Source organism: Neovison vison, chromosome 6, assembly GCF_020171115.1.
Source record: "Neovison vison isolate M4711 chromosome 6, ASM_NN_V1, whole genome shotgun sequence".
NCBI classification, from domain to species: Eukaryota; Metazoa; Chordata; class Mammalia; order Carnivora; family Mustelidae; genus Neogale; species Neogale vison.
In genome coordinates, this window is record NC_058096.1 from 202,977,094 (window position 1) to 202,999,473 (window position 22,380).

General features: G+C 40.2%; 1 protein-coding gene across 15 annotated transcripts in view; it reads left to right on the forward strand.

Moving 5' to 3' along the window:
* The window catches only part of PBRM1 (polybromo 1), a 127,317-nt gene that overhangs the window by 69,756 nt on the left and 35,181 nt on the right, over nt 1-22,380 (forward strand). For all 15 annotated transcript variants that reach the window (XM_044253407.1, XM_044253409.1, XM_044253408.1 and 12 more), the window contains 5 exons: nt 9,425-9,610; nt 10,524-10,681; nt 11,306-11,569; nt 17,615-17,760; nt 20,560-20,717. In XM_044253407.1, the coding sequence (XP_044109342.1) occupies nt 9,425-9,610; nt 10,524-10,681; nt 11,306-11,569; nt 17,615-17,760; nt 20,560-20,717 (912 nt within the window). The remainder of the gene's footprint in view (nt 1-9,424; nt 9,611-10,523; nt 10,682-11,305; nt 11,570-17,614; nt 17,761-20,559; nt 20,718-22,380) is intronic.

Consider the following 22,380-nt stretch of genomic DNA (forward strand, 5'->3'; position numbering starts at 1 on the left):
AGAGGAGCCAGTGCCAGATTCAGATTGCCGCTTGGCATTTGAAGGTACTCAAAGATGTGTCCTTAATTTCTGGAAACCACTATACTAGAGAGAGGGCCTACCTCATCCACGGCCACACCTGCACTGCCCAAGCCCATGCACCCACATATGTGTGGCTGAGACACGCATAGAACTTTCTCCTCGTGGTACATTTGTGTCTAACAGGCCTGTGTGGTTTGATCCAACATGGGGCAAAACTATTTCTTACAAAGAACTTCTCTTTTCACTTTTCAAATCTAGAGTATAAATGAGCTCGAGGAAAAGAAGCTCAAAAAATATTTCCTGAATTTGATTTCCCCACCTAAATGGACACAGTATAATCAGTGTCCTCCAATCAAAGCATGTATATACACACATGTACACTTTATATTATTTTCTATTTTGCCTTCAAATGGGCTTGCAAAAGAAATAAGAAGGATGCAGGGAATTTTGTGTAAGTCATTTCTGGTGGTGTTTTGTAAGTGAAGTTTACCGGACATGGACCAGAGTAAAACCCCCCTGCTCCCAAGTGCACTCAGTAGCTTTTTAAGCAGTGCTGCCCTCAGCAGTGGCCTAAAGCTTCCTGAACTGCTGTAGATCTTTAAATAGCTCCCGTGCTGTTACTGCCTAAATGAGGTCATCAGGGAGAAGATAACATGATTTCAAAAAAAACAAAAAAAACAAAAAAAAACACTTCTTTGGAAAAGAAAAAACCATTTGGTTTTATTACCTGTATACATGATTTCAGAAAATGTTACAAGGTCATGAAGAGATGTATCAGGAACCAAGCTGCTGAATCCTTAAATGGATAAGAGGAATGATGTGGAGTACTAGTCATTATGTTTGAAAACTACTAAGTGAACTAATGTTTTTTGTTGTTTTTTTTTAAGATTTTATTTATTTATTTGACAGAGTGAGCAAGTACAAGCGGGGGAGTGGCAGGCAGAGGGAGAAACAGGTTCCCAGCTGGGCAGAGAGCCCAATGTGGGACTCAGTCCCAGGACCCTGGGATCATGACCTGAGCTGAAGGCAGATGCTCAACTGAATGAACCACCCAGGCACCCTAAAGTGAACTTCTTAAAATCCAGCAAACAGCTTCCCTTTAAGAGAAATGATTTAGGGGTGCCTGGATGGCTCCATTTGTTAAGCATATGACTTTTGACCTCAGCTCAGATCATGATCTCAGGGTTGTGGAATCGAGCCCTAGTTCAGGTTTAGTGAGGAGTCGCTTGAGATTCTCCCTCCTCCTCTGCCCCTCCCCCTGCTTGCTCTCCCTCTCTTTAAAAAAAAAAAAAAGATTTCTATTAAACTTGGTAAAATGGGTTTTTTACTCAAAATAATTAAAATCATTATTTTACTGAGGAAAGAAGAAATTTGATCATTTCTTACAAGGCTTTTATCATTATTCATTCTTTTCATGAGACAGCTAGCTACCTTTTTTGAGCATTATTGACGCACAATGTTACATTAATTTCAGGTGTATTTTTTATAGAATTGAGTTCACATACATACCTAGGATTGTGATTTTCCAAGAGTTATGTTAGTCTTTAGCATCACATTTGCTTAGGGCTTTTCTTTCTGTAGGTAAGAAAACAAAATAAAGTTGATTTAAAGCAAATTCTCATGCACAATGACCTATGCAAAGAAGAGAAGGGAACCTGATTGGCAAGAATATTTACCACCATAAGGCTAGCCGCACAGATCCCAGCCACTTTGCCGCCAGAGGGGATGTACTCATTTAGGATGGCGATAGTGTATGTGGTTGAGGAGTGTCTTTGCCAGCTAAAAGTGATCAGTACAGAGGTGAATGGGGTGAACCTGCAGCTTTGCTAGTCAAGATTACAGCTGAGGTTGAGGGATATTCTGGAAAGTAGCCACAGAAGGTCTGACACAGCTCTCACATATTCTTGGCTGACTGGAAAACTGTACCCATGCAAGCAAGATGGAAGAACCTAAGGAAAAGCAAAATACAAGGGATACTGGAAAATTAATTACAACTTTGAATGTGTCCCCCAAGCCACATGCACATCAGTTAGCAGAAGGTGAGTCCTTCTGAATTTGAGGTGTTGGAGGACAGTCTTCACCTAAATCATTGGCTGACCCTTGGCCAAGCAGACTTCGGTGCAAACCTTCATTCCATGTGTCTTAGAATACTTATGTTGAGAGTCTCAGAGGACAGAAGAGAAAGAAAGGGGAAAAATACTTGGAATGGCTGTAAACTTCAAATTTGTTGGAAAACAGTAGCCCATGACTCTAATAAATAAAAACACTAAGTAGACACAAGGAGAACCACCTCTAGTTACATCTGCTGAAAGAAAAATCTTGAGAACAATAGTATGGTAATGGCTCTGAAGAAATAATGGAGGTCAGAAAGCAGGACATGATACTCAAAAGTGCTAAAAGGGACAAGAACTGAATAAACCAGTATAGCCAGTGAAACTATCCTTCAAAAATGAAGCTGAAATGAGGCATTCCTAGATAAACAAAAACAATTCACTGCTGGCAGATCTTCCCTGTAAGAAATACCGAAGGAAGAGCTTCAGGCCAAAAGAAAACAGCACCAGATGGTTGGCTCAAATCCATAGGAAGGACTGAAGAGTAGTGGAAATGGTAAATTTGTGGGTAAATATAAAAGTCTGCCTATATTTTTTCACTTTTCTTCTCTCAGTTTCTTCCAAAAACATTAGGATTGTTTAAAGAAAAAGGTACAACCTCATTTTAGGTTTACAGTATTTATAGAAGTATTATATATGACAATAGTAGCACAAAGGAATGGAGCTATTTTGGAGCAAAGCCGCACTAGTTAACAAAATCAAGTTAGGATCAACCTGAAGTAGATGGTGGTAAGTTACAGATGCATATTGTAATGCCATTAAAAACAGATAGCAATAAAAACCCAACGGAGGAATTAGAGAAGTGCTACAACAGAAATACTTGCTTGGCACAAAAGAAGGCAGTCAAGAAGGAAAAGAGAAACAAAAAACATAAGACATGTAAAAAACAAATAACAAAGGGCAGACATGAATTCAGTCATATCAATAAGTAACTTACAGCACCTGGGTCGCTCAGTCGTTTAGCGGCTGCCTTCAGCTCAGGTCATGATCCCGGGGTCCTGGGATCCAGCCCCCACATCAGGGTCCCTGCTCAGTGGGGAACCTGCTTCTCCTTCTCCCTCTGCAGCTCTCCCTGCTTGCTCTTTCTGTCAAACAAATAAATAAAATCTTTTTTTTTTTAAAGTAAGTTACATATTATGAGTAGACTAAACACTTGGATCAAATTGCAGACTGAATTTTAAAATACCTAACTCTATGCTGGTCTGCAAAGGACTTGTTTCAGAGCCGAAAGCAAAAATAAGCTGAAAGGAAAAGAAGGGGGAATGATGTACTGTTGAGTTGGTATTGTACCATCAATACCAAGTGAACTTTTAAGAGAAGAACTATGACTGGAGACAAAGAGGGATACCTCATAATGTTAAAAGGGTCAGGACATTGGAACATGTAGTATTTATAAATGTATATACATCTAATAGTGGAGCCTCAAAATACACGAAGTAAAAACTGACAGAATTGAAAAGAGAAATATTTTAATAATTATAGTCTCAATACTCCTTCCTAAGCAATTGATGGACCAACTAGACTAAAAATCAATATCTTTTCTCACCAGTTGATAGACCAACTAGCAAAAATTACAAAAGACTTGACATAGCATTGCTGTGGACTGGAAGTTTACATTCCCCCAAAACTGATGTGTTGTAGCCTCCTCTCCAATTTGATGGTAATTGGAGGTAGGGCCTTTAGGAGGTAATTAGGTTTGGGTGTGGTTGTAGGGTTCAGGCCACCATGAGAGGACTCTTACTGTTATAAGGGAATGAAGAACAAGTCGATGTCTATTTGTGAACCAGAAAGTGAGCTATCACCAGACACCAGATGTGCTGGCACCTTGATCTTGGATTTTCCGCCCTCCAGAGCTAAGAAATGAATGTTGTTTAAGCTACCCTGGCTATGGTGGGTTTTTTACAGCAAGATAAGACATGGACTGTCAACCGGCTCGATGGTTGACGTGTGAAACACTGCACCCAGGGACTGTAGAATACACATTCTTGTCAGACACACAGGCAACATTATCTCGGACCATATGCTAGGTCATGCATCAAGTTTCAGAAGATTTAAAAGGATTGAAATATGAAAGTTTGCTCTCTGAACACAATGGGATTTAGACTAGAAATTAGCAACAGAAAGAAATCTGGAGACTCCCCAGATATTTGGAAATGAAGTGGTTCACCTCTAACCCATGGATCAAAGATGTTACAAGAACAATTAGAAAAATCTTGAATGGAATGCAATGAATGAAATATATTTAATTATTAATTAAATGTATTAAATTAATGAAAACAGTATGTTAAAATTTATGGGATATATCTAAAGCAGTTCATAGGAAGAAATTTATAACTTTAAATACATATGTTGAAAGGAGTAAAGATCTAAAAATAGGTATGTTTCCACCTCAAGAAGTTAGGGGAAAAAAGCCAATCAAACCTGAAGTAAGTAGAGGAAATAATAAAAATCAGGATGGAAATCAATGAAAGAGGAAACAGAAAATGCCGGTGCCATAATGGGTATGACATTTGGAAACAATCCATGTTGTTTCTACTGACAAAATTTTGTATACTTAGGCTTTTTTTTTTTTTTAAGTTTTATTGACACTTCTTGGCAATGCGAAATTAGTAACAGCTGCTTCTTGAATTACTGTAAGGCTGTTCTGAAAATGTGGCCTCTAGGCAAACAGCATCAGCATCACTTGAGAACTGATGAGGAATGCAAATTCTCAGGCTTTTGATCTCAGTTCAAGTCTTGATCTCAGCTCAGCTCAGGTCTTGATTTCAGGGTTGTGAGCTTTTAGGCCCCACTTTGGGCTCCGTGCTGGGCGTGGAGCCTACTTTAAAGAAAGAAATGAAAATTCTCTTGTCCCACTCCAGACCTATCAGTTCAGAAATTCAGAGGGTGGGACCCAACAGTCTATGTTTTAACAAGTCATGTAGGTGGTTCTGATGCACACTCAGTTGTGGGAATCGCTGCTCTAAGCCTTTAGCTCTAGCGGAGGAGCAGGAGCTTATGACAGTACCTGCTGTCTTGCTTCTTGGTGGATTAGCAATGATATGTGAACCCACTAGGCAGCCTTGGTACTGACATTTTTTTTTTTAATTTATTTATTTGACAGATCACAAGTAGGCAGAGAGGCAGACAGAGAGGGGGAAGCAGGCTCCCTGCTGAGCAGAGAGCCCGATGTGGGGCTCGATCCCAGGACCCTGAGATCATGACCTGAGCTGAATGCAGCAGCTTAACCCACTGAGCCACCAGGTGCCCCGGTACTGACATTTTAAAAACTGTTGGTCACTGCCCTTGACTGATCCTTTGTTACGAGGAAATATTTCCAGCGACTTAATCTGTGAAAAAGGCTTGTGATACAAAAACAGAGCCGCATAAAGAAAAAACACAATAGGAGATGTTCATTCCTTTCCCGTTGCTGTGCCTGTCTCAGGAGCCTGCAGGCCTTTGCTGACAGGAGGAAGGGGAGCCCTGCTGCACAGAGCTGCTTTCTACGGCTGCCAAGAGCAGCCCTGTTAACACTAGGCTTTTTTTTTTTTTTTTTTTTTAAGGTTTTATTTATTTATTTGACAGAGATCACAAGTAGGCAAGAGAGGCAGGCAGAGAGAGAGAGAGGAAGGAAGCAGGCTCCCTGCTGAGCAGAGAGCCCGACATAGGGCTCGATTCCAGGACCCTGGGATCATGACCTGAGCTGAAGGCAGAGGCTTTAACCCACTGAGCCACCTAGGTGCCCCAACACTGTTTTTTAAACATCAACTCAGGGACTATATTTTCCAGTGGTGGGACTGGAAGTAGGTAAGAAGTGGTGCTTTGCCATACAATGTGAAGTCAGCACTAGAAGGACTGATGAGGAAGGGGGACCCAGAGGCTTATTGTAACTAGCCACGAGAGGACCATAGTCTGCTTTAGATCACCCTGTGTCAGGTAACTCAATGAATATTAAAAAGACAGCAAACCACCAGAAAGTAGGATAGTGGTTGTATATGTCAGTCAGCCCTCTATGTCTTTAAGCCATAAGAGGAGGTGTCTTAATAATGATGGAAATTAAGGGAAACTAGAAGATCTCACACACCCTGTTTTTATATTAAATGTCAGAACTAACCACTCACACAAGAGGAAGTAAGCAAAGGTAAGAGAACATGGAGGCCTTTCACTTTAACGTGGCAGACTGTACAGATGCCTACTGCTAGTATCCCAGAACACCTCTAAAATGATGGAAAGGGGATTTTAAAGCAAAACAAAAGACATAAATGTAAACCATTGCCCTCCTCAAAAAAAAAAAAAAAAAAGAAAAAAGAAATGGATAGAGAGAGAAGGAAAGCAACAGAGAAGGAGATGAGAGTTTGGGTAATGAGAGTTTGGGTAAGTTGCCGACACTGCCTTCCCTGCCAGCATCTGATGAAGAAGAGTAGTAGGCCTGCAGGTGAAAGCCATCTGCACCAGCTACCCGCAGATGGAGGTGTGAAAACAGCTGAAAGTCTACATTTAAAGGAGTTGAACCTCTGTTCCCTTCCCCAACCCTTTCGGTGATTGCCCTAAAGTGTCTAGATCGAGAAACAGCAGCTGTCTGAAAGGCTAGAGGTGCAGTTCTGAGAGGATGTATTCTAAGTCGTGAGACCCCTTGCCCTTTAAACTTGTTAGCTCTGGCATGCCGGGCCGGCAGTCACGCTTACGGTCAGATTTTTCTTTTGAGGGATGGGTCTGGCAATGGGGAGAAATTTGTACATAGAGAACTTTTAGTCAGCTTTTTTTTTTCTTTTTTTAGCATTTTGCTAAATATATATTAATGTGTCAAAGTAACTGGTGATATAACTTAAGTTGACACATTGTTATAGGTCAAAGTGATTCAGTTTTAAAATGTTTTTAATGATGGCAGAAAGGAAACATTTAGAGAAGGATTAGCAGATGAAGAAGAATGCTCAGAGGCAATGGAACAACAAAGAAGGAGAAAGATAACAAAGAGATCAGCCTAAGAGGCTCAGAATCCAAGTGATTGCAGGGCACAGTTCTGCCAGGCTTTCTGCCAGTATGTAACAAGGATCTCCTTTCCAGCAACATTTTCTTCATTTCCACCTGTGCCTTCTACTGTCAAGTCCTTAAGGTCCATTTCTCTGCCAGTCTATTTAAGGCAGCAGAGGGCTTTTCTCTTCTCAGAATTCTTCTGGTCTCTGTTCTTGTCCAATTCCAAAGTCACGTCCCTGTTTTTTAGATGTTTGTTGTAGTAACACCCCTCTACCAGGTATCAGAATCTCATCTAAATATTATCAGCTTTATGTGCTCAAAGGTCCCAAATCTCATTATCTAAATCATTTAAATGTATGTATATGGGTATGATCTCTCCTGGGACACAATTCCTCTCCATCTGTGGACCTATGAAACTAAAAAACAAGTTCTTTGCTCCTATAACATAGTGATGGCACATGCATGGGATAATGAGAGACATTCTCATTCAGAAAGGGAGAAGTGGAAGGAGTCATTAGTTCCAAGCAATCTTGAAATCCAGCTGGGCAGAGTCATTAGAAATATTCCTCTGTGGCTCAGCACTCTGCCCTCTGCATCATCTTTTTTCATGAAAGGTAGCATATGTTTGCAGGTGAGCACTTTTAATCAGCCTGTTTCCTGTCTCTAGAATTTTGGGGGTTTAACTAGCACCCTTTCATTTTGTACTGTCTCTGTACCTTTCAATTCAGTTCACCATGTTCCTGCTGGTATATAATCTCAAGAACCTTGTGAACCTCTTCTGTATCTTATAGGGATTCATTTGACTAATCAAATACTAGATAACATTTTCCACCAAAATTGGCAAAACTTTTTAGAAATGATGTGGGGCCACCTAGGTGGCTCAGTCAGTTAAATGTCTGTCTTTGTCTTAGGTCATGATTCTGGCATCTTGGATTGAGCCCCACATCAGGCTCCCTGCTCAGCAGGGCATCTGTTTCTCCCTCTCCCTCTGCCCCTCCCCCAACTTGTGCTCCCTCTCTCAAATAAAATAATTTTTAAAAAATTATAATAGGAGTGTTGGAGCAAGAATGGAGAAACAGACACTTGTGGCCAGACAGCGAGGCATAAAATTGGTATAGACTTTTGGGGTTGGTCTGAATATGCATTTTAAAAAACGTTTAAGGAGCACCTGGTGGCTCAGTCAGTTAAGCATCTGCCTTTAGCTCAGGTCATGATCCAGGGGTCCCGGGATTGAGTCCTTGTCAGGCTCCCTGCTCAGCTGGGAGCCTGCTTCTTCCTCTCCCTCTTCTCCCCCTTGTTTGGTGCTCTCGCTCTCTCTCTCACTGTCTCTCTGTTCTCTCTCTCTCTCTCAGTCAAGTAAATAAATCTTTTTAAAAAAGCATTTAAAATGCTTATTTCCAGCTGTTGCATTTATAGGAAGTTATCATAAGGAAATAAAGATGTGAGCAAAGCTATATCCTTAAAAGCACAAAACACTGGGGTGTCTCCTGGTTGGCTCAGTCAATGGAGCGTGCCACTCTTGATCTCGCGGTTGTGAATTCAAGTCCCATGTTGACTGTGGAGATTACTCAAAAATAAAATCTAAAAAAAAAAAAAAAACAAAACCCTATGGTATTTGCAAATGATGGCTTGCATAGCAGCCATCAAAAAATATTATTTAGCAAAAATAAGTCTTATTGAAGAGCATTAATCTTGGGAACTGCTCAGTGTATCTTTTTATCATTATTATTATTACTTATTTAAGTAATCTCTATCCCCAAAATGTGCCTTGAACTCGTGACCCCAGGATCAAGAGTCACCTGTTCTTCTGACTAAGCCAAGCAGGTGCCCCTGTTCAGTGTATATTCAGTGTAGACATGCATAGTTTACATTATATTGTATGCTACGCATATTCCATATTTTTTTTTCAACTCTAAGATTCCATTTTGACATACCCACATAATAACTATTGGGGGAAAATTTTTCAGAAGCATTGATAGAAGGGAAGTACATATGAGATTATTTCCAGGACTGCATGATTGACAGGTAAGCTGTTTTCTTCTTTATACCTTTCTTTATCATCCAGAATGACACACTGAGCATATATTATTAACATGGTTATTTTAACTGTGTAAGTCCCTTGGTTATTTTGCATTTACTTAAATTAATGACAGTTGGTTGTAACTCAAAAAGGCAAGTTTGTGTGAAGGCTCTTGGGAATATGGATATCATGCTGTTTGTCCTGAATCCTGCCCTTGAAGGTCTAGGAAAGCATGAAACATATTAGTAAATGTTGTTTGAATCCTACATCTGATCCCCACATCCCATTAATGGGAACATTTTTATCTTTTTCACCGAAGAAGCTGAAAAGAGTGAAGACTCCTCAGGCGCCGCAGGCCTCTCCGGCTTACACCGCACGTACAGCCAGGACTGCAGCTTTCAGAACAGCATGTACCACGTTGGAGACTACGTGTACGTGGAGCCCGCAGAGGCCAGCCTGCAGCCGCACATCGTCTGCATTGAGAGGCTTTGGGAAGATTCTGCTGGTAAGTTTGTTTTAAATCAAAGGGCAGTTTGGTAAACTGGGACGGTTTTACTCCTCCTTGGTCCTCAGGGAAGAAAATTGTAACTCAAGACAGTTATGCCTTGCAACAGTAGTTGTTCTGCATTGTATCGGTAAATAGAAGTAAGCACCAGCTATGTGAAAAACGTCGGATCTTACACTCTCCTGAGTGGCACAGTTGAGTCAAAAGGAAATGCCCCTTCCTGAAGTGAGGTTGAGATTCAGTCACTCAACTGCTGCTATTTCTTAAAAACACACAGTAAGCTGGCTAGACTGGAGGATGGCAGAGCCTCACAAGAACTAAAGGCTCGTGTTTTACCTCTCGCAGAACCGCTTTGGTACAAATCACAAATAAAAAAGATATTATTATAATGTGACATGTGTCTTGGCCTAGAATTTGATTTCAAAAAGGCATCCTAGAACAGCTGCCTTTCATGTAAAACATGGAGAACAAATAGGAGTTAATGAAGCCAGAAGCAGACAGAAACGTGATCTGAGGCAGTCCAGTTCCCTCAGCTGCTCCTCGTGAGATACCTTTGTCTTCCTTCTCCTGAGTGCTCACTGTATCCCTTCTATGCTTTGGATGCTCTGTCCTTACCAAAGTGCGGTCTGGAGTGTGTCCTGGCCCCAGCAGACTAGGGCAGGTCTCACCACCTTCTTCATCCTATATATTATACATCCTTTAGTATGAGGGGGAACGTAGCATTTTTTTAGGCCTCATTATGCTTCATTACTTGAGACTATCATTTCTTCCAAGGTAACGATTTTAAGACACTGTGGCCTAAAAAGCACATTGTTCAGGCCATGGCAGAATGGATGGAGATTTTGCTCATTTTGCAAGAATGTGTGATTTCTATTAATGGTAATTTCCTCTCTGTCTCCCTTTTTGTTTTGAGGTGAAAAATGGTTGTATGGCTGTTGGTTTTATCGGCCAAATGAAACATTCCATCTGGCTACACGGAAATTTCTAGAAAAAGAAGTTTTTAAGAGTGACTATTATAATAAAGTTCCCGTTAGTAAAATTCTAGGAAAATGTGTGGTCATGTTTGTCAAGGTAAGAAACTTTTTAGTCTCCAAAGTACAAATCATTCCATGAAAATAAAATTTACAAACACAAAAAAAGTTGTATTTATAAGTCAGACCCTTTAAAATTTGAAATTTTTTAAAGCTGTGTCTATATGCCATTGTGTAAAGATTTAGGAGGAAATTAATCCAATCATGATGATGAAATACCACCATTTGCTTGCCTACAATATATAGCTAAATGCAGTTCGCTTCAATTTTTTTATACTGCCAGGCTAATTTTTGAGGATGGCGTTTTCTGAAAGATCATTAAAAATTGTCAGTGTGCTTTTTAGGTAATAAAGTATACCTTTTGTGTATCTATCTGATACAGGCACATTGAGCCCTGCCCAAAGCTTTTAGGAACATTATAGCAGTGTGAAATGCTAATATATTTTCAAAAAGGTAGTTGGTAAGCTAAAGGGTATGTATTTAATAAGGCTCTTCTATAGCAGGGAGAGGCTTGTACATTGCTAACCATTTACTTACTGTTTGTTGTTAACTGTCAGAAAGTCTTAACAGGTTAGTGTTGGCTTGATGTGTGGTTTTGGTTTTTTTGGTTGACTGGTTTCCAGAACATTCACCTAACTAATAATCTTATTCTTATGTCTCCCAGGAATACTTCAAATTGTGCCCAGAAAACTTTCGAGATGAGGATGTTTTTGTCTGCGAATCACGGTATTCTGCCAAAACCAAATCTTTTAAGAAAATTAAACTGTGGACCATGCCCATCAGTTCAGTGAGATTTGTCCCTCGGGATGTGCCCTTGCCTGTGGTCCGAGTGGCGTCTGTATTTGCAAATGCAGATAAAGGGGATGATGAGAAGAACACAGACAACTCAGAGGACAGTCGAACTGAAGACAATTTTAACTTGGAAAAGGTATGTAGTTAAAAGCCACACAGAAAAGGATTTTACATTTCAAAATATTTATTCCAGAAAATAAATGAATAAAGTATTCAAATGCAGAATGAAAAAGAGTAACAACATAAAACTTTAGCCAAACAGAAGGGAGCTATAGGACAGAAATTAATGCTTAGAAAACAACAGTAGAATTGAAAAATAGAATTTAAAACTAAATCCAAGTGCTAATCCTTTGATAAGTCCAGTGAGATATACTGTCAACTCTCCTAATAAAAAAAGAAGGCAGTTAAGCTCAAACATACAAATGTAGAAGAAATTTAAAGACTTACACATTTCTGTTAATAAATTTGAAAGCCCGAATAAAATGAATAATTTTCTAGGACACTCTAAATTACTAGAGAATCAAGAAAAGGGGTAACACGTAAGTGGACAACAAGAAGAAATTTTTCAAAAATGTTCTGAGAGCTAATCAAAGTACTCAGTTCAGATACTTCCATGGGTGAATTCTTTTAACCCTTTAAGAGACCTATAGTTACAGTACTGTTTAAATTATTTTAAAGCATGGAGAACAAAGAAGACTTCCCATTTTATTTTACAAAACCAGAATAACCTTAATTCCAAAGCCTGACAAAATTAAAACAGAAAAGCTGCAATTGAGCCTAACAGATGAATGTTGATGCAGAAAATACTTGGAGAAAGTGTATTTTTATTTATAAGTAAAACCAAGTTAGTTATTTAAGAACAATATGACCTAGTAGGTGGGAGTTCATTTTAGAAATGCAGGAGTTGGTCAAAATTAGGAAAATTTAGTAATATACTTCATTATATTATTATATCAAAGGAAAAATTATTTGATGAAGTATAGTAACTGTCTTCATTTAAGTTTTAGACGGATATTTCCTCAAAGGGATTTTTTTTTTTTTTTAAAGATTTTATTTATTTATTTGTCAGAGAGATAGAGCGAGCACAGGCAGAGTGGCAGGCAGAGGCAGAGGGAGAGGCAGAGGGAGAGGCAGGCTCCCCGCGGAGCAAGGAGCCCGATGCGGGACTCGATCCCAGGACGCTGGGATCATGACCTGAGCCAAAGGCAGCTGCTCAACCAACTGAGCCACCCAGGCGTCCCCCTCAAAGGGATTTTTTAAAGTTATGTTTGTTTCTCATGACTAAAGCCTGCTTTGCTCTACTATTATCTATATTTTTCTGAAAGTAGCCAATGAAGACAAACAAAAATAGTAAAAATATTGACAGTTAAGTGGCAAAACCTTTTTGCAGATCATGGGGGAGCAATTAGCTAAAGTTTTGAAAAACAATTCAACAAATAGAGATTTCAAAATCCGTATACAAGTCAATAGCTTTCTTACATAAACAAAACAATAATCCACAAGAGTTTTGAAAGAAAGGTGAAAATGTTGAATATACTTTAGCAACTGTTAGGAAGATCATGTAGAAGAAAATATCTGATTCACCTTAACAAAATACATTAAGAAATAACCTTGAAAGGAGTTTTTGGAACCTATGGGAAGAGAAACCGTCTACTCACGGACATAAAAGACTTGGATAAATTTTTTTCAGAACTTGACAAAATGGGGTGTCTGGGTGGCTCAGTTGGTTAAGTGTCTGACTTCAGCTCAGGGTCATGATGTCAGGGTCCTGGGATCGAGTGTTGGCCTCCCTGCTCAGCAGAGAGTCTGCTTCTCCCTCCCTTCCTGCGCCTTCCCACCACTCAAGGACACTCGCTTGTTCTCTCTCTCTCAAATAAATAAAATCTTGGAAGAAAAAAAAAAGAACTTGACAGAATTATTCTGGCTTTCTCACGTAAGAATAAACATGCAGCAGTCACCAGGAAAAGAAGGAGGAAAATAGTAATCAAAGTGCTTTGCCTTGCCAGATGTTATTGTGTGTGTGTGTATATATATATATATATATATAGAACAAAACATATATTTTTTTGTTTTTTAAAAGATTTTATTTATTTATTTGACAGAGAGATATCACAAGTAGGCAGAGAGGCAGGCAGGGGTTGGGGGGAAGCAAGCTCCCTGCCTTCTCTCTGCTGAGCAGAGATCCCGATGCGGGGCTCGATCCCAGGACCCTAAGATCATGACCGGAGCCAAAGGCAGAGGCTTAACCCACTGAGCCACCCAGGCGCCCATATATAAAAGTTTTATTTGTTTAGCTAATCTCTGTATCCAAACATGAGGCTTGAACTCATGACCCCTAGATCAAGAATTGCTTGTACTTTGCTAACCATTTACTTACTGTTTGTTAACCAGGAGACCCTGTATATTTTGTTATTTATAAAAAATTGAGGTATTCCAGTCTGTGGAAGGAATAGGCTTTTCACAGTTAAAATCCAGTATATAAAGGTAGTATTTTAAATCAGCAGGAAAGGATGGAATTAAATGCCAAGCATGCGCTCTACCACTGAGCTACATCCCCACTGCAAGGATGGAATTAAATGATACTGGGAAAACTGGTAGCCATTTGAAAAAGAAAAAAAGAAAAGAAACCATCTGAACTCTCGTTCACATCGTATTCCAAAAAGTAATAATACCAAAAACAAAAGCAAAATGGAAGAAACAGTACCAGTTGCTAACATAGGCAGATTTATTATTATTTACCTATATTCTTTATTTATAAATTTGGAATGGGTCCTTTCTATACATGATATGAAACCCAGGAGGCATTAAAGTGGAGGAAAAGTCTTCAGGACAACCTTTTTTTTTTTTTAAGATTTTATTTATTTATTTGACAAACAGAGATCACAAGTAGGCAGAGAGGCAGACGGGGGTGGGGTGGGGGAAGCAGGCTCTCCACTGAGCAGAGAGCCCGATTCGGGCCTCTATCCCAGGACCCTGAGATCATGACCTGAGCTGAAGGCAGAGGCTTAACCCACTGAGCCACCCAGGCGCCCCGACAACCTTTTTTTTTTTTTTAATGCAAAAAGCTTTTAGAAATCTGGGGAAGAAGTGTCACTAGGAAAATAGGCAAAGGAATAAATAGATCATTTATAGAGGGGAGACAGCCCAAAAAAAGTAAGAAAATGTGTTAATCTAATACTTTTCAAAAGCCTGACAGGTTGGCAAGAGTTCTGAAGATTGCTAATGCTGACAACACCTGCTATGGGTGTGAGGCAGGACACTTCTCTCCCATCTGTGGCATTCCCCTTGACCCAGCGTCCATTTGATACTAGGGAATGTGGTCCAACTCAGTACTAGGTGCACTGAAGTCTTCTCCACAAGGAGCAGCATTAGTGTTCTTTGTAAAAGCAAAAACCCTTGGCCAGACCCAAATGCCCATGAATAGGAGTTGAGTAAAGTGTCAGACATCCATAGCTTGCCAACTTTGTAGCCAGTAAGCATAATGAGGTAGCTCTATATATGGCACACAGAAGATTGTCCAAGTCACTTGGTAAGAACATACTCATAACTAACAGGTGGCAGAATGGGATCTGGTTCCATTATTATTCAAAAAACTCAAACTGTATGTTTACATACCCAACTGTAAAAGCAATGTGGAGAGCTGCTGTGTGCTGAACCAGGTGTTTATCTCTGGGGTTGGATCACAGAAGACTGCCTTTTAAGTTTTACATGCTCTAATGTTTGAATTGTTGCCCACAGATACATTTCTTTTATATAATCAAAAAAGATAATGCCTTTTTTTTTTTTAGATTTTTTTTTTAAATTTATTTATTTGGCAGAGATCGTAAGTGGGCAGAGAGGCAGGCAGAGAGAGATGGGGGTAAGCAGGCTCCCCGCTGAGCAGAGAGCCCGATGCAATGTGGGTCTTGATCCCAGGACCCTGGGATCATGACCTGAGCTGAAGACAGAGGCTTAACCCACTGAGCCACCCAGGTGCCCCAAAAGATAAAGCTTTTAAATTGTCAATATAAAAACTGGAAAAAATTGACTTCTTTGTGTCTTAGAAAAGAAATCCATTTTAGTGTCCTAACAGTGTTACAAAAGAAAGGAAGCTTGGGAAAGAATATGATATTTTTTATACTTTACCAATATGTTGGGAATTATAGACACATTAATTTTGAAAGAATAAGAAATACCAATGGAAGCCAACATGGGAATTAACACAGATTTCTCAGTAGAATTCGTAAGTCTCCAGGGTCCTCTCTGTGCATGATTTTGTTTTTGTTTTTTTCTTTTGTCTCATCTTTATTTTAATACTGCCTGGCCAAAACAAGTCATTCCTGGAACTTTTTTTTTTTTTTTTAAATTCCTGGAACTTTTAAAAGAATACTTTTAGCAGGTAGAGCAGAGAGATTACTTTTAAAAATTAAAAAAAAGAAGAACTTCAGAATAGAACCCATTCGTAAAAGAAAAAGGGGTTTTGGTTTTTTTTTGTTTTTTTTTTTTTTTTTTTCAAGATTTTATTATTTGACACAGAGAGAGTGCACAGGCAAGGAGAGTAGAGGGAGGGGAAAAGCAGGCTCTCCACTGAGCAGGGAGCCCAATGTAGGTCTCAATCCCAGGACCCCAGGACCATGACCTGAGCTGAAGGCAGATGCTTAACTGACTGAGCCACCAGGTGCCCAGAAAAAGTTCTTCTTAATTTCAGGGCCTACTTCATAGTCCCCACTCCTGCAGGTTCCTCTCATCCATTATATGTGTTATTTTCCAAGAAGATCATTTATATATCACATTTGAAGTCATAACAAAGATTAAAACAAATCACTTGGACCTTCTGAAGGAGATTTTTTTTTTTTTTCAGTTTGAAGTTTCACATATTCTCAGGGAGATGCAGTAGAAAATATTGGGGTTCTATAGTTTCTATAGAAGTAAGTTCTATAGTTCTATAGTTTTCTATAAAAGTAAGCTTTTATACGTTTTGGAGTTAATATGTTTAAAACACCTCATGCTGTGCCCACTTTCTGCATCAGATCAGAACTTTTTTTTTTTTTTTAATCTTTTTATTCGAGAGTGCTCTCAGGAGTGGGGGGAGGGACAGAGGCAGAGACAGAAGCAAACTCCCTGCTGAGCACAGAGTCCAACACGGAGCTGGATCCCAGGACCTTGAGATCAATCATGACCTCAGCCAAAGTCAGATGCTTAACCAACTAAGCCACCCAGACTCTTTTCTTTTCTTTTTTTTTTTTTGCCAAAACTATAAAACAGCAATAACGAATGGGTGTTCAAGTGCTTTTCATAAGTCAGGCATTGTTCTGTGTACTTAACTATGGAATGTGTCATTGGAGATTCCTAACAGCCCCATCTGATGGGTTGCACTGCCTTCATTTTACAGGTGAACTAAGAGGTCAAATGAATTTGCCCAGTGTCACAGCAGCCAGGAGGTGACAGATCTTGTAATTTATTCAGAAAAAGAGTGTATGTGTTTATGTCACAGAGGCTATACTATACTATTCCAGAATAAATCAAAACAATGACAATTTTTAAATTTTTAAATAATTTCATTTAGAACCATCAGTTGTTAATGCTAAGAAATTGAGAGCTCAGTAAATGTAGTGAAGGGACACCTTGCGCAGTATTTACTCCTTATCCTCCATAGCAGCGTGTGAGTGAGGCTGCTCCTGAATGCTGATGTGTCCTCTTCAGTGCTCCCCGCCCCCCACTGCAAGGCTATGGGAACAGGGTGGAGGAAAAGGATAAAAGCATCTTGGAGTAACTTTTTTTTTTTTTTTTTAATTTTATTTATTTGACAGAGAGATCACAAGCAGGCAGAGAGGCAGGCAGAGAGATGGGGGAAGCAGGCTCCCTGCCGAGCAGGGAGCCCCATTTGGGGCTGGATCCCAAGACCCTGAGATCATGACCTGAGCCAAAGGCAGAGGCTTAACCCACTGAGCCACTCAGGCATTACCCTTGAAGTAACATTTTATAAGACTTAAGTGTAAATTTTAAATAAATGCAGTATTTAATAAGACTTAGTTTGGTTTCAGTACCCTAGTCTTGGTTTCTGATCTTCATCTAAACTTCTGTTTATGGTTATTTTTTCTCTTAAGTTAATATGAAGGAAAGTCAGCTTTCCTTTCTTAACCTCCTCTGTCTGCTCCTTGATTGTCAGCTGCCTATCTTTAACCAGTTTCCTTTACCACAGGAGAAAGAAGATGTCCCTGTGGAAATGTCAAATGGCGAACCAGGTTGCCACTACTTTGAGCAGCTCCGTTATAATGATATGTGGCTAAAGGTTGGCGACTGTGTCTTCATCAAGTCCCATGGCCTCGTGCGCCCTCGAGTGGGCAGGTGGGTGCGCCCTCGACTGAAGCAGGGAGGATGCAGTTGGGTCTGAGAGATTTGGGTAGAAATTCATCACTCTTTAGAATGAAATCAGAGTTGTTGTCATCATCCCCTTGACAATGCTGTAACTTCCCCAGCCTCCTCACACACATTCACCTTGCTTTTGTCTCTAGCCACACTTCCTTCTCTAAATCCTTCTGTGAATTTTTCTTTTTTTCTCCTACCATTTACTGAATTTTTAACCCAGGAATCCCCCTGCGTACCTCACATGATGAACTCCTTTAGCTTAACTTAGAGATAGTACTTCCTTAAGGAAGCCTATCCTGTCCCTGCAGACTGGATTGGGTCTCCCCATTACTCTCGGAGCGCATATCAGGTTATTTTACTGCTGAATTTCCATACCAGACTGCAAATGCCCTGAGAAGAGAGGCCCCATATTTTGCTCACCTTTGTATTCCCTATTCCAAGCATGATGCATGAAACATAGTAGGGGCTCAAATATTTGCTGAACAAGTAAGTGAATAAAAGTGTGGTTGGGTGGCGTAGAACGGCAACGAAGGAGTCAGGTATGCGACTGGGCAGTAGAGGATAGTGGTTAAGAGTGGTGGGTCTTGGCGTGAGCTCCAGCTCTGCTAGCTGCATGTCCTTAAGTAAATGATTGACTTCGCTAAGCTCACTTCCTCATTCCATTTTTTCTTCATTCAGCAATCATTTATTACAAACCTAGTATTTGCCAGGCTGTGAGGATACATTAGTGAATAAAACAAATATCCTTAGTCCCATGGATCCTTGTTGCAGCGGGAATACAAACAGTAAATGTTGCAATAAGTAAAAGGTACAGAACATTAGGTCATGATATGTTCTGTGAAAAAAATAGATCGGTGTGTGGGAAATCAGGAGTGCATGATCAAACTGAGGAGGTACAGAAGTTTTTTGTTTTTTGTTCTTTTTTTTAAAGATTTTATTTATCCATTTGACAGAGACCACAAGTAGGCAGAAGGCAGGCAGAGAGAGGAAGGGGAGCAGGCTTTCTGCCAAGCAGAGAGCCCGATGAGGGGCTCGATCCTAGGACACTGGGATCATGACCTGAGCTGGGCAGAGCCTTCAACCCACTGAGCCACCCAAGCATCCTGGTACAGAAGTTTAAATAGAGTGTATATAGGCCTCACTGAGAACTGACAGTTGAGCTAATACTCGAAGAAACTGAGGGAGTGAGTAATGTGAATATTGAGGGGAAAAGCTTTCCAGGAAGCGTGAGTAGCCAGTATGAAGACCTGAGAGAAAAGTGTGCCTGGCCTGGCCAGATGTGGACAGTTTGTTGCTGGACAAGTGAGCCGTACGTTATGGTAGATGGGAAGTGAGGGCCATATATATATGTGGACCTGAGAGACCATTGTCGGCACTTGGGCTTTTACTGAATTAAAGAGAGTACTGTTGGGTTGATTCATTCATTCATTAATTTATTTATTTTAAAGATTTTATTTTTGTATTAGAGAGAGAGCCTGAGTGGGCCGAGAGGCAGAGGGAGAAGCTGACTCCCCACTGATCATGGAGCCCGATATGGGGCTCAATCCCAGGACCCTGGGATCATGACCTGAGCTGAAGGCAGACACTTAACCAACTGAGCCATCCACTGGCTTCTTTTAAGCATAGGTGTGATATCTGAATTAGTTCTTAGCAGGGTTGCTCAGCCTACTAGTTTTTGAGAGTAGACTCAAAGGGTCAAAGAGAAGCAAGGAGATCTGCTAGGAGGCTGTTGCAATAACCCAGGCAACCATGATTGCTGGTTCAGACCAGTAGTTAGATCCTGTGGTGAAATGTGGAGTTAATAGGATTCCTGATAAATGGGATGTGGGGTCCGAGAAAGAGAAAGGAGTCAAGGGTGACTTCTGTGTGTTGGCTTGAGGAACTGAAAGGGTGGAGTTACCATGAACTGAGATGAGTAGGTTTCTTCATGTCAGAAACCACAGGACAGGGGCGCCTGGGTGGCTCAGTGGATTAAAGCCTCTGCCTTCAGCTCAGGTCATGATCCCAGGGTCCTGGGATCGAGCCCCACATTGGGCTCTCTGCTCGGCAGAGAGCCTGCTTCCCCTCCTGCCTCTCTGCCTGCCTCTCTGTGTGCTTGTGATCTCTGTCAAATAAATAAATAAAATTCTTTAAAAAAAAAGAAACCACAGGACAATAGGGACATTAATAATCCCAGCTTGCTGGGAGCAATTGTGACAAATGGTATAATACCTAACACTTAGCAGTCAGATGTGCATTTTTACTTTTGTATAGGGAGATAATATCTCTCATCAGACTCTCAATGGTTGAAGGGCTGTTATACCTTGGCACTCAAAAAGGTCATGAACCATTACCTTAAAGAAATATCTGTGACTCATGTGAGCTGACCCCAAATATGGATAGTTTATGTGTTTCATCAGCTAATGAGTCCAATGACAGGTGCTTAGTTTTGTTTTCATCATGAGCATTTCAGGGGAAAAAAAACCCTGGAGGTTAGCTGAAACTATTAAATCGTATGCCTTGGTATTGTGTGTTTTTTCCCTCAGATGAATAGCCAGTGGTGTCTCCCTTTCCATGTCTTTTCTTGGGCTCAGAATGGGGGAAGTCCAGGAAATTGTCTTATTGTCATATAATAATATATCAGATAATAATATAATTATCATATATAGTCTACAGAACTCCTCCAAGAAGTAAATATCATTAAGTTTTTGGTTAAGAGAATTTTTAATAGATTAATCCTTCAAGAGTGAAACTAGTCAGAATTCTATTTTAATGGAATTTCTCCATTTTTCCCCCAAGAATTGAAAAGGTATGGGTCCGAGATGGAGCTGCATATTTTTATGGCCCCATCTTCATTCACCCAGAAGAGACGGAACATGAGCCCACAAAAATGTTCTACAAAAAAGAAGTATTTCTGAGTAATCTGGAAGAAACCTGCCCCATGACATGTATTCTGGGTATGTATTTATGCCTTTTCATTTAATCACGTCCATTCTACAACAGCTGATTGAGTACTTCTGTGTTAGGCACTGTTCTAGGTGCCAGCTATACAGCAATCAATAGACCAGAATCTCTGCCCTCTTAGAGACTTAACAGTGGGGCAGAGGTTGGGGAATCAGTAAATAAATTAAGGCTATAGGACATCAGGTAGTAATTAGAGCTATGAATGAGAATCAGGCAGAGGAGAAGAGGACAGAGAGTCATGTTGAGGGGAGGTCTTGTTTTAGTGGTCCCCAGAAGCCTTTCTGATAGGTGACGTTAGCAGTAGCAGAGCCCTGAAGGCAGTGAGGAAGAAAACCATCTGAACACAGACATGCCCTCATTTTATTGCACTTTGCTTTGGTGCAATAAAATGCTGTTTTTCACAAATTGAAGGTTTATGGCAACCCTGTAATAAGCAAGTCTGTTGGTGCCATTTTTCTAACAGCATTTGCTCACTTCATATCTCTACATCACATTTTGGTAATTCTCACAGTATTTCAGAATTTATTATTTTTTTTGTTTTAAAGATTTTATTTATTTGACACAGAGAGAGAGATCACAAGTAGGCGTGGGGGTGGGGAGGGAAGCAGGCTCCCCGCCAAGCAGAGAGCCCAGTGCGGGACTCGATCCCAGGACCCCGAGATCATGACCTGAGCCGAAGGCAGAGGCTCAACCCACTGAGCCACCCAGGCGCCCATCAGACTTTATTCTTGAGATGCCTCGCTCTCATGATAAAACTTTAATGGATGAGGAATTACTTTTTACTGATGAGCAAAAATGGTGGTTTCTTTTTTTTTTCAAAGATTTTATTTATTTTTATTTATTTATTCATTCATTCATTCATTTGTGAGAGACAGAGAGAGAGAGAGAGAGAGAGAGAGAGAGGCAGAGGGAAAAGCAGGCTCCCCTCAGAGCAGGAAGCCTGATGCAGGACTCAGTTCCAGGACCCTGGGATCATGACTGAACTGAGAGCAGACGCTTAACCATCTGAGCCACCCAGGCACCCAAGACGGTGGTTTCTTGATAACGAATCTACTCATGGTAAAATTGGTTGTGAAGACTGTTAAAATGACAACAAAGGATTTTGAAGATCACGTAAATTAGTTGTTAAAGTACCAGCAGGATTTGAGAGGATTGACTCCCAAGTTTGAAAGAAGTTCAACTATGGGTAAAATGCTATCCAAACAGCATCACATGCTACAGAGAAATCATTTGTGAAAAGAAGAGTCAATCGACGTTGCAGACTTCACTCTAATTTTAAGAAATTGCCACAGACACTCCAATGTTCAGCAACCACCATCCTAATCAGTCAGCAGCCATTATCATCCGGACAAGACCCTCCACCAGCAAAAAGATGGGACACCTGATTGGCTCAGTCAGTAGAGCATATGACTCTTGAACTCAGGGTTTTGAGTTCAGGCCCCAGTTGGATGTAGAGTTCATTTAAAAAAAAAAAAAAAATGCAGCTTACTGAAAGCTTAGATGGTTAGCATTTTTTAGCAATAAAGTGTTTTTTAATTGTTGTATGCATATTTTTTAGACATAATGCTATTGCACACTTAATGGACTACAGTATAGTATAAACATAACTTTTATATACAATTTTATAAAAATCATTTGACTTGTTTTATCGTGATA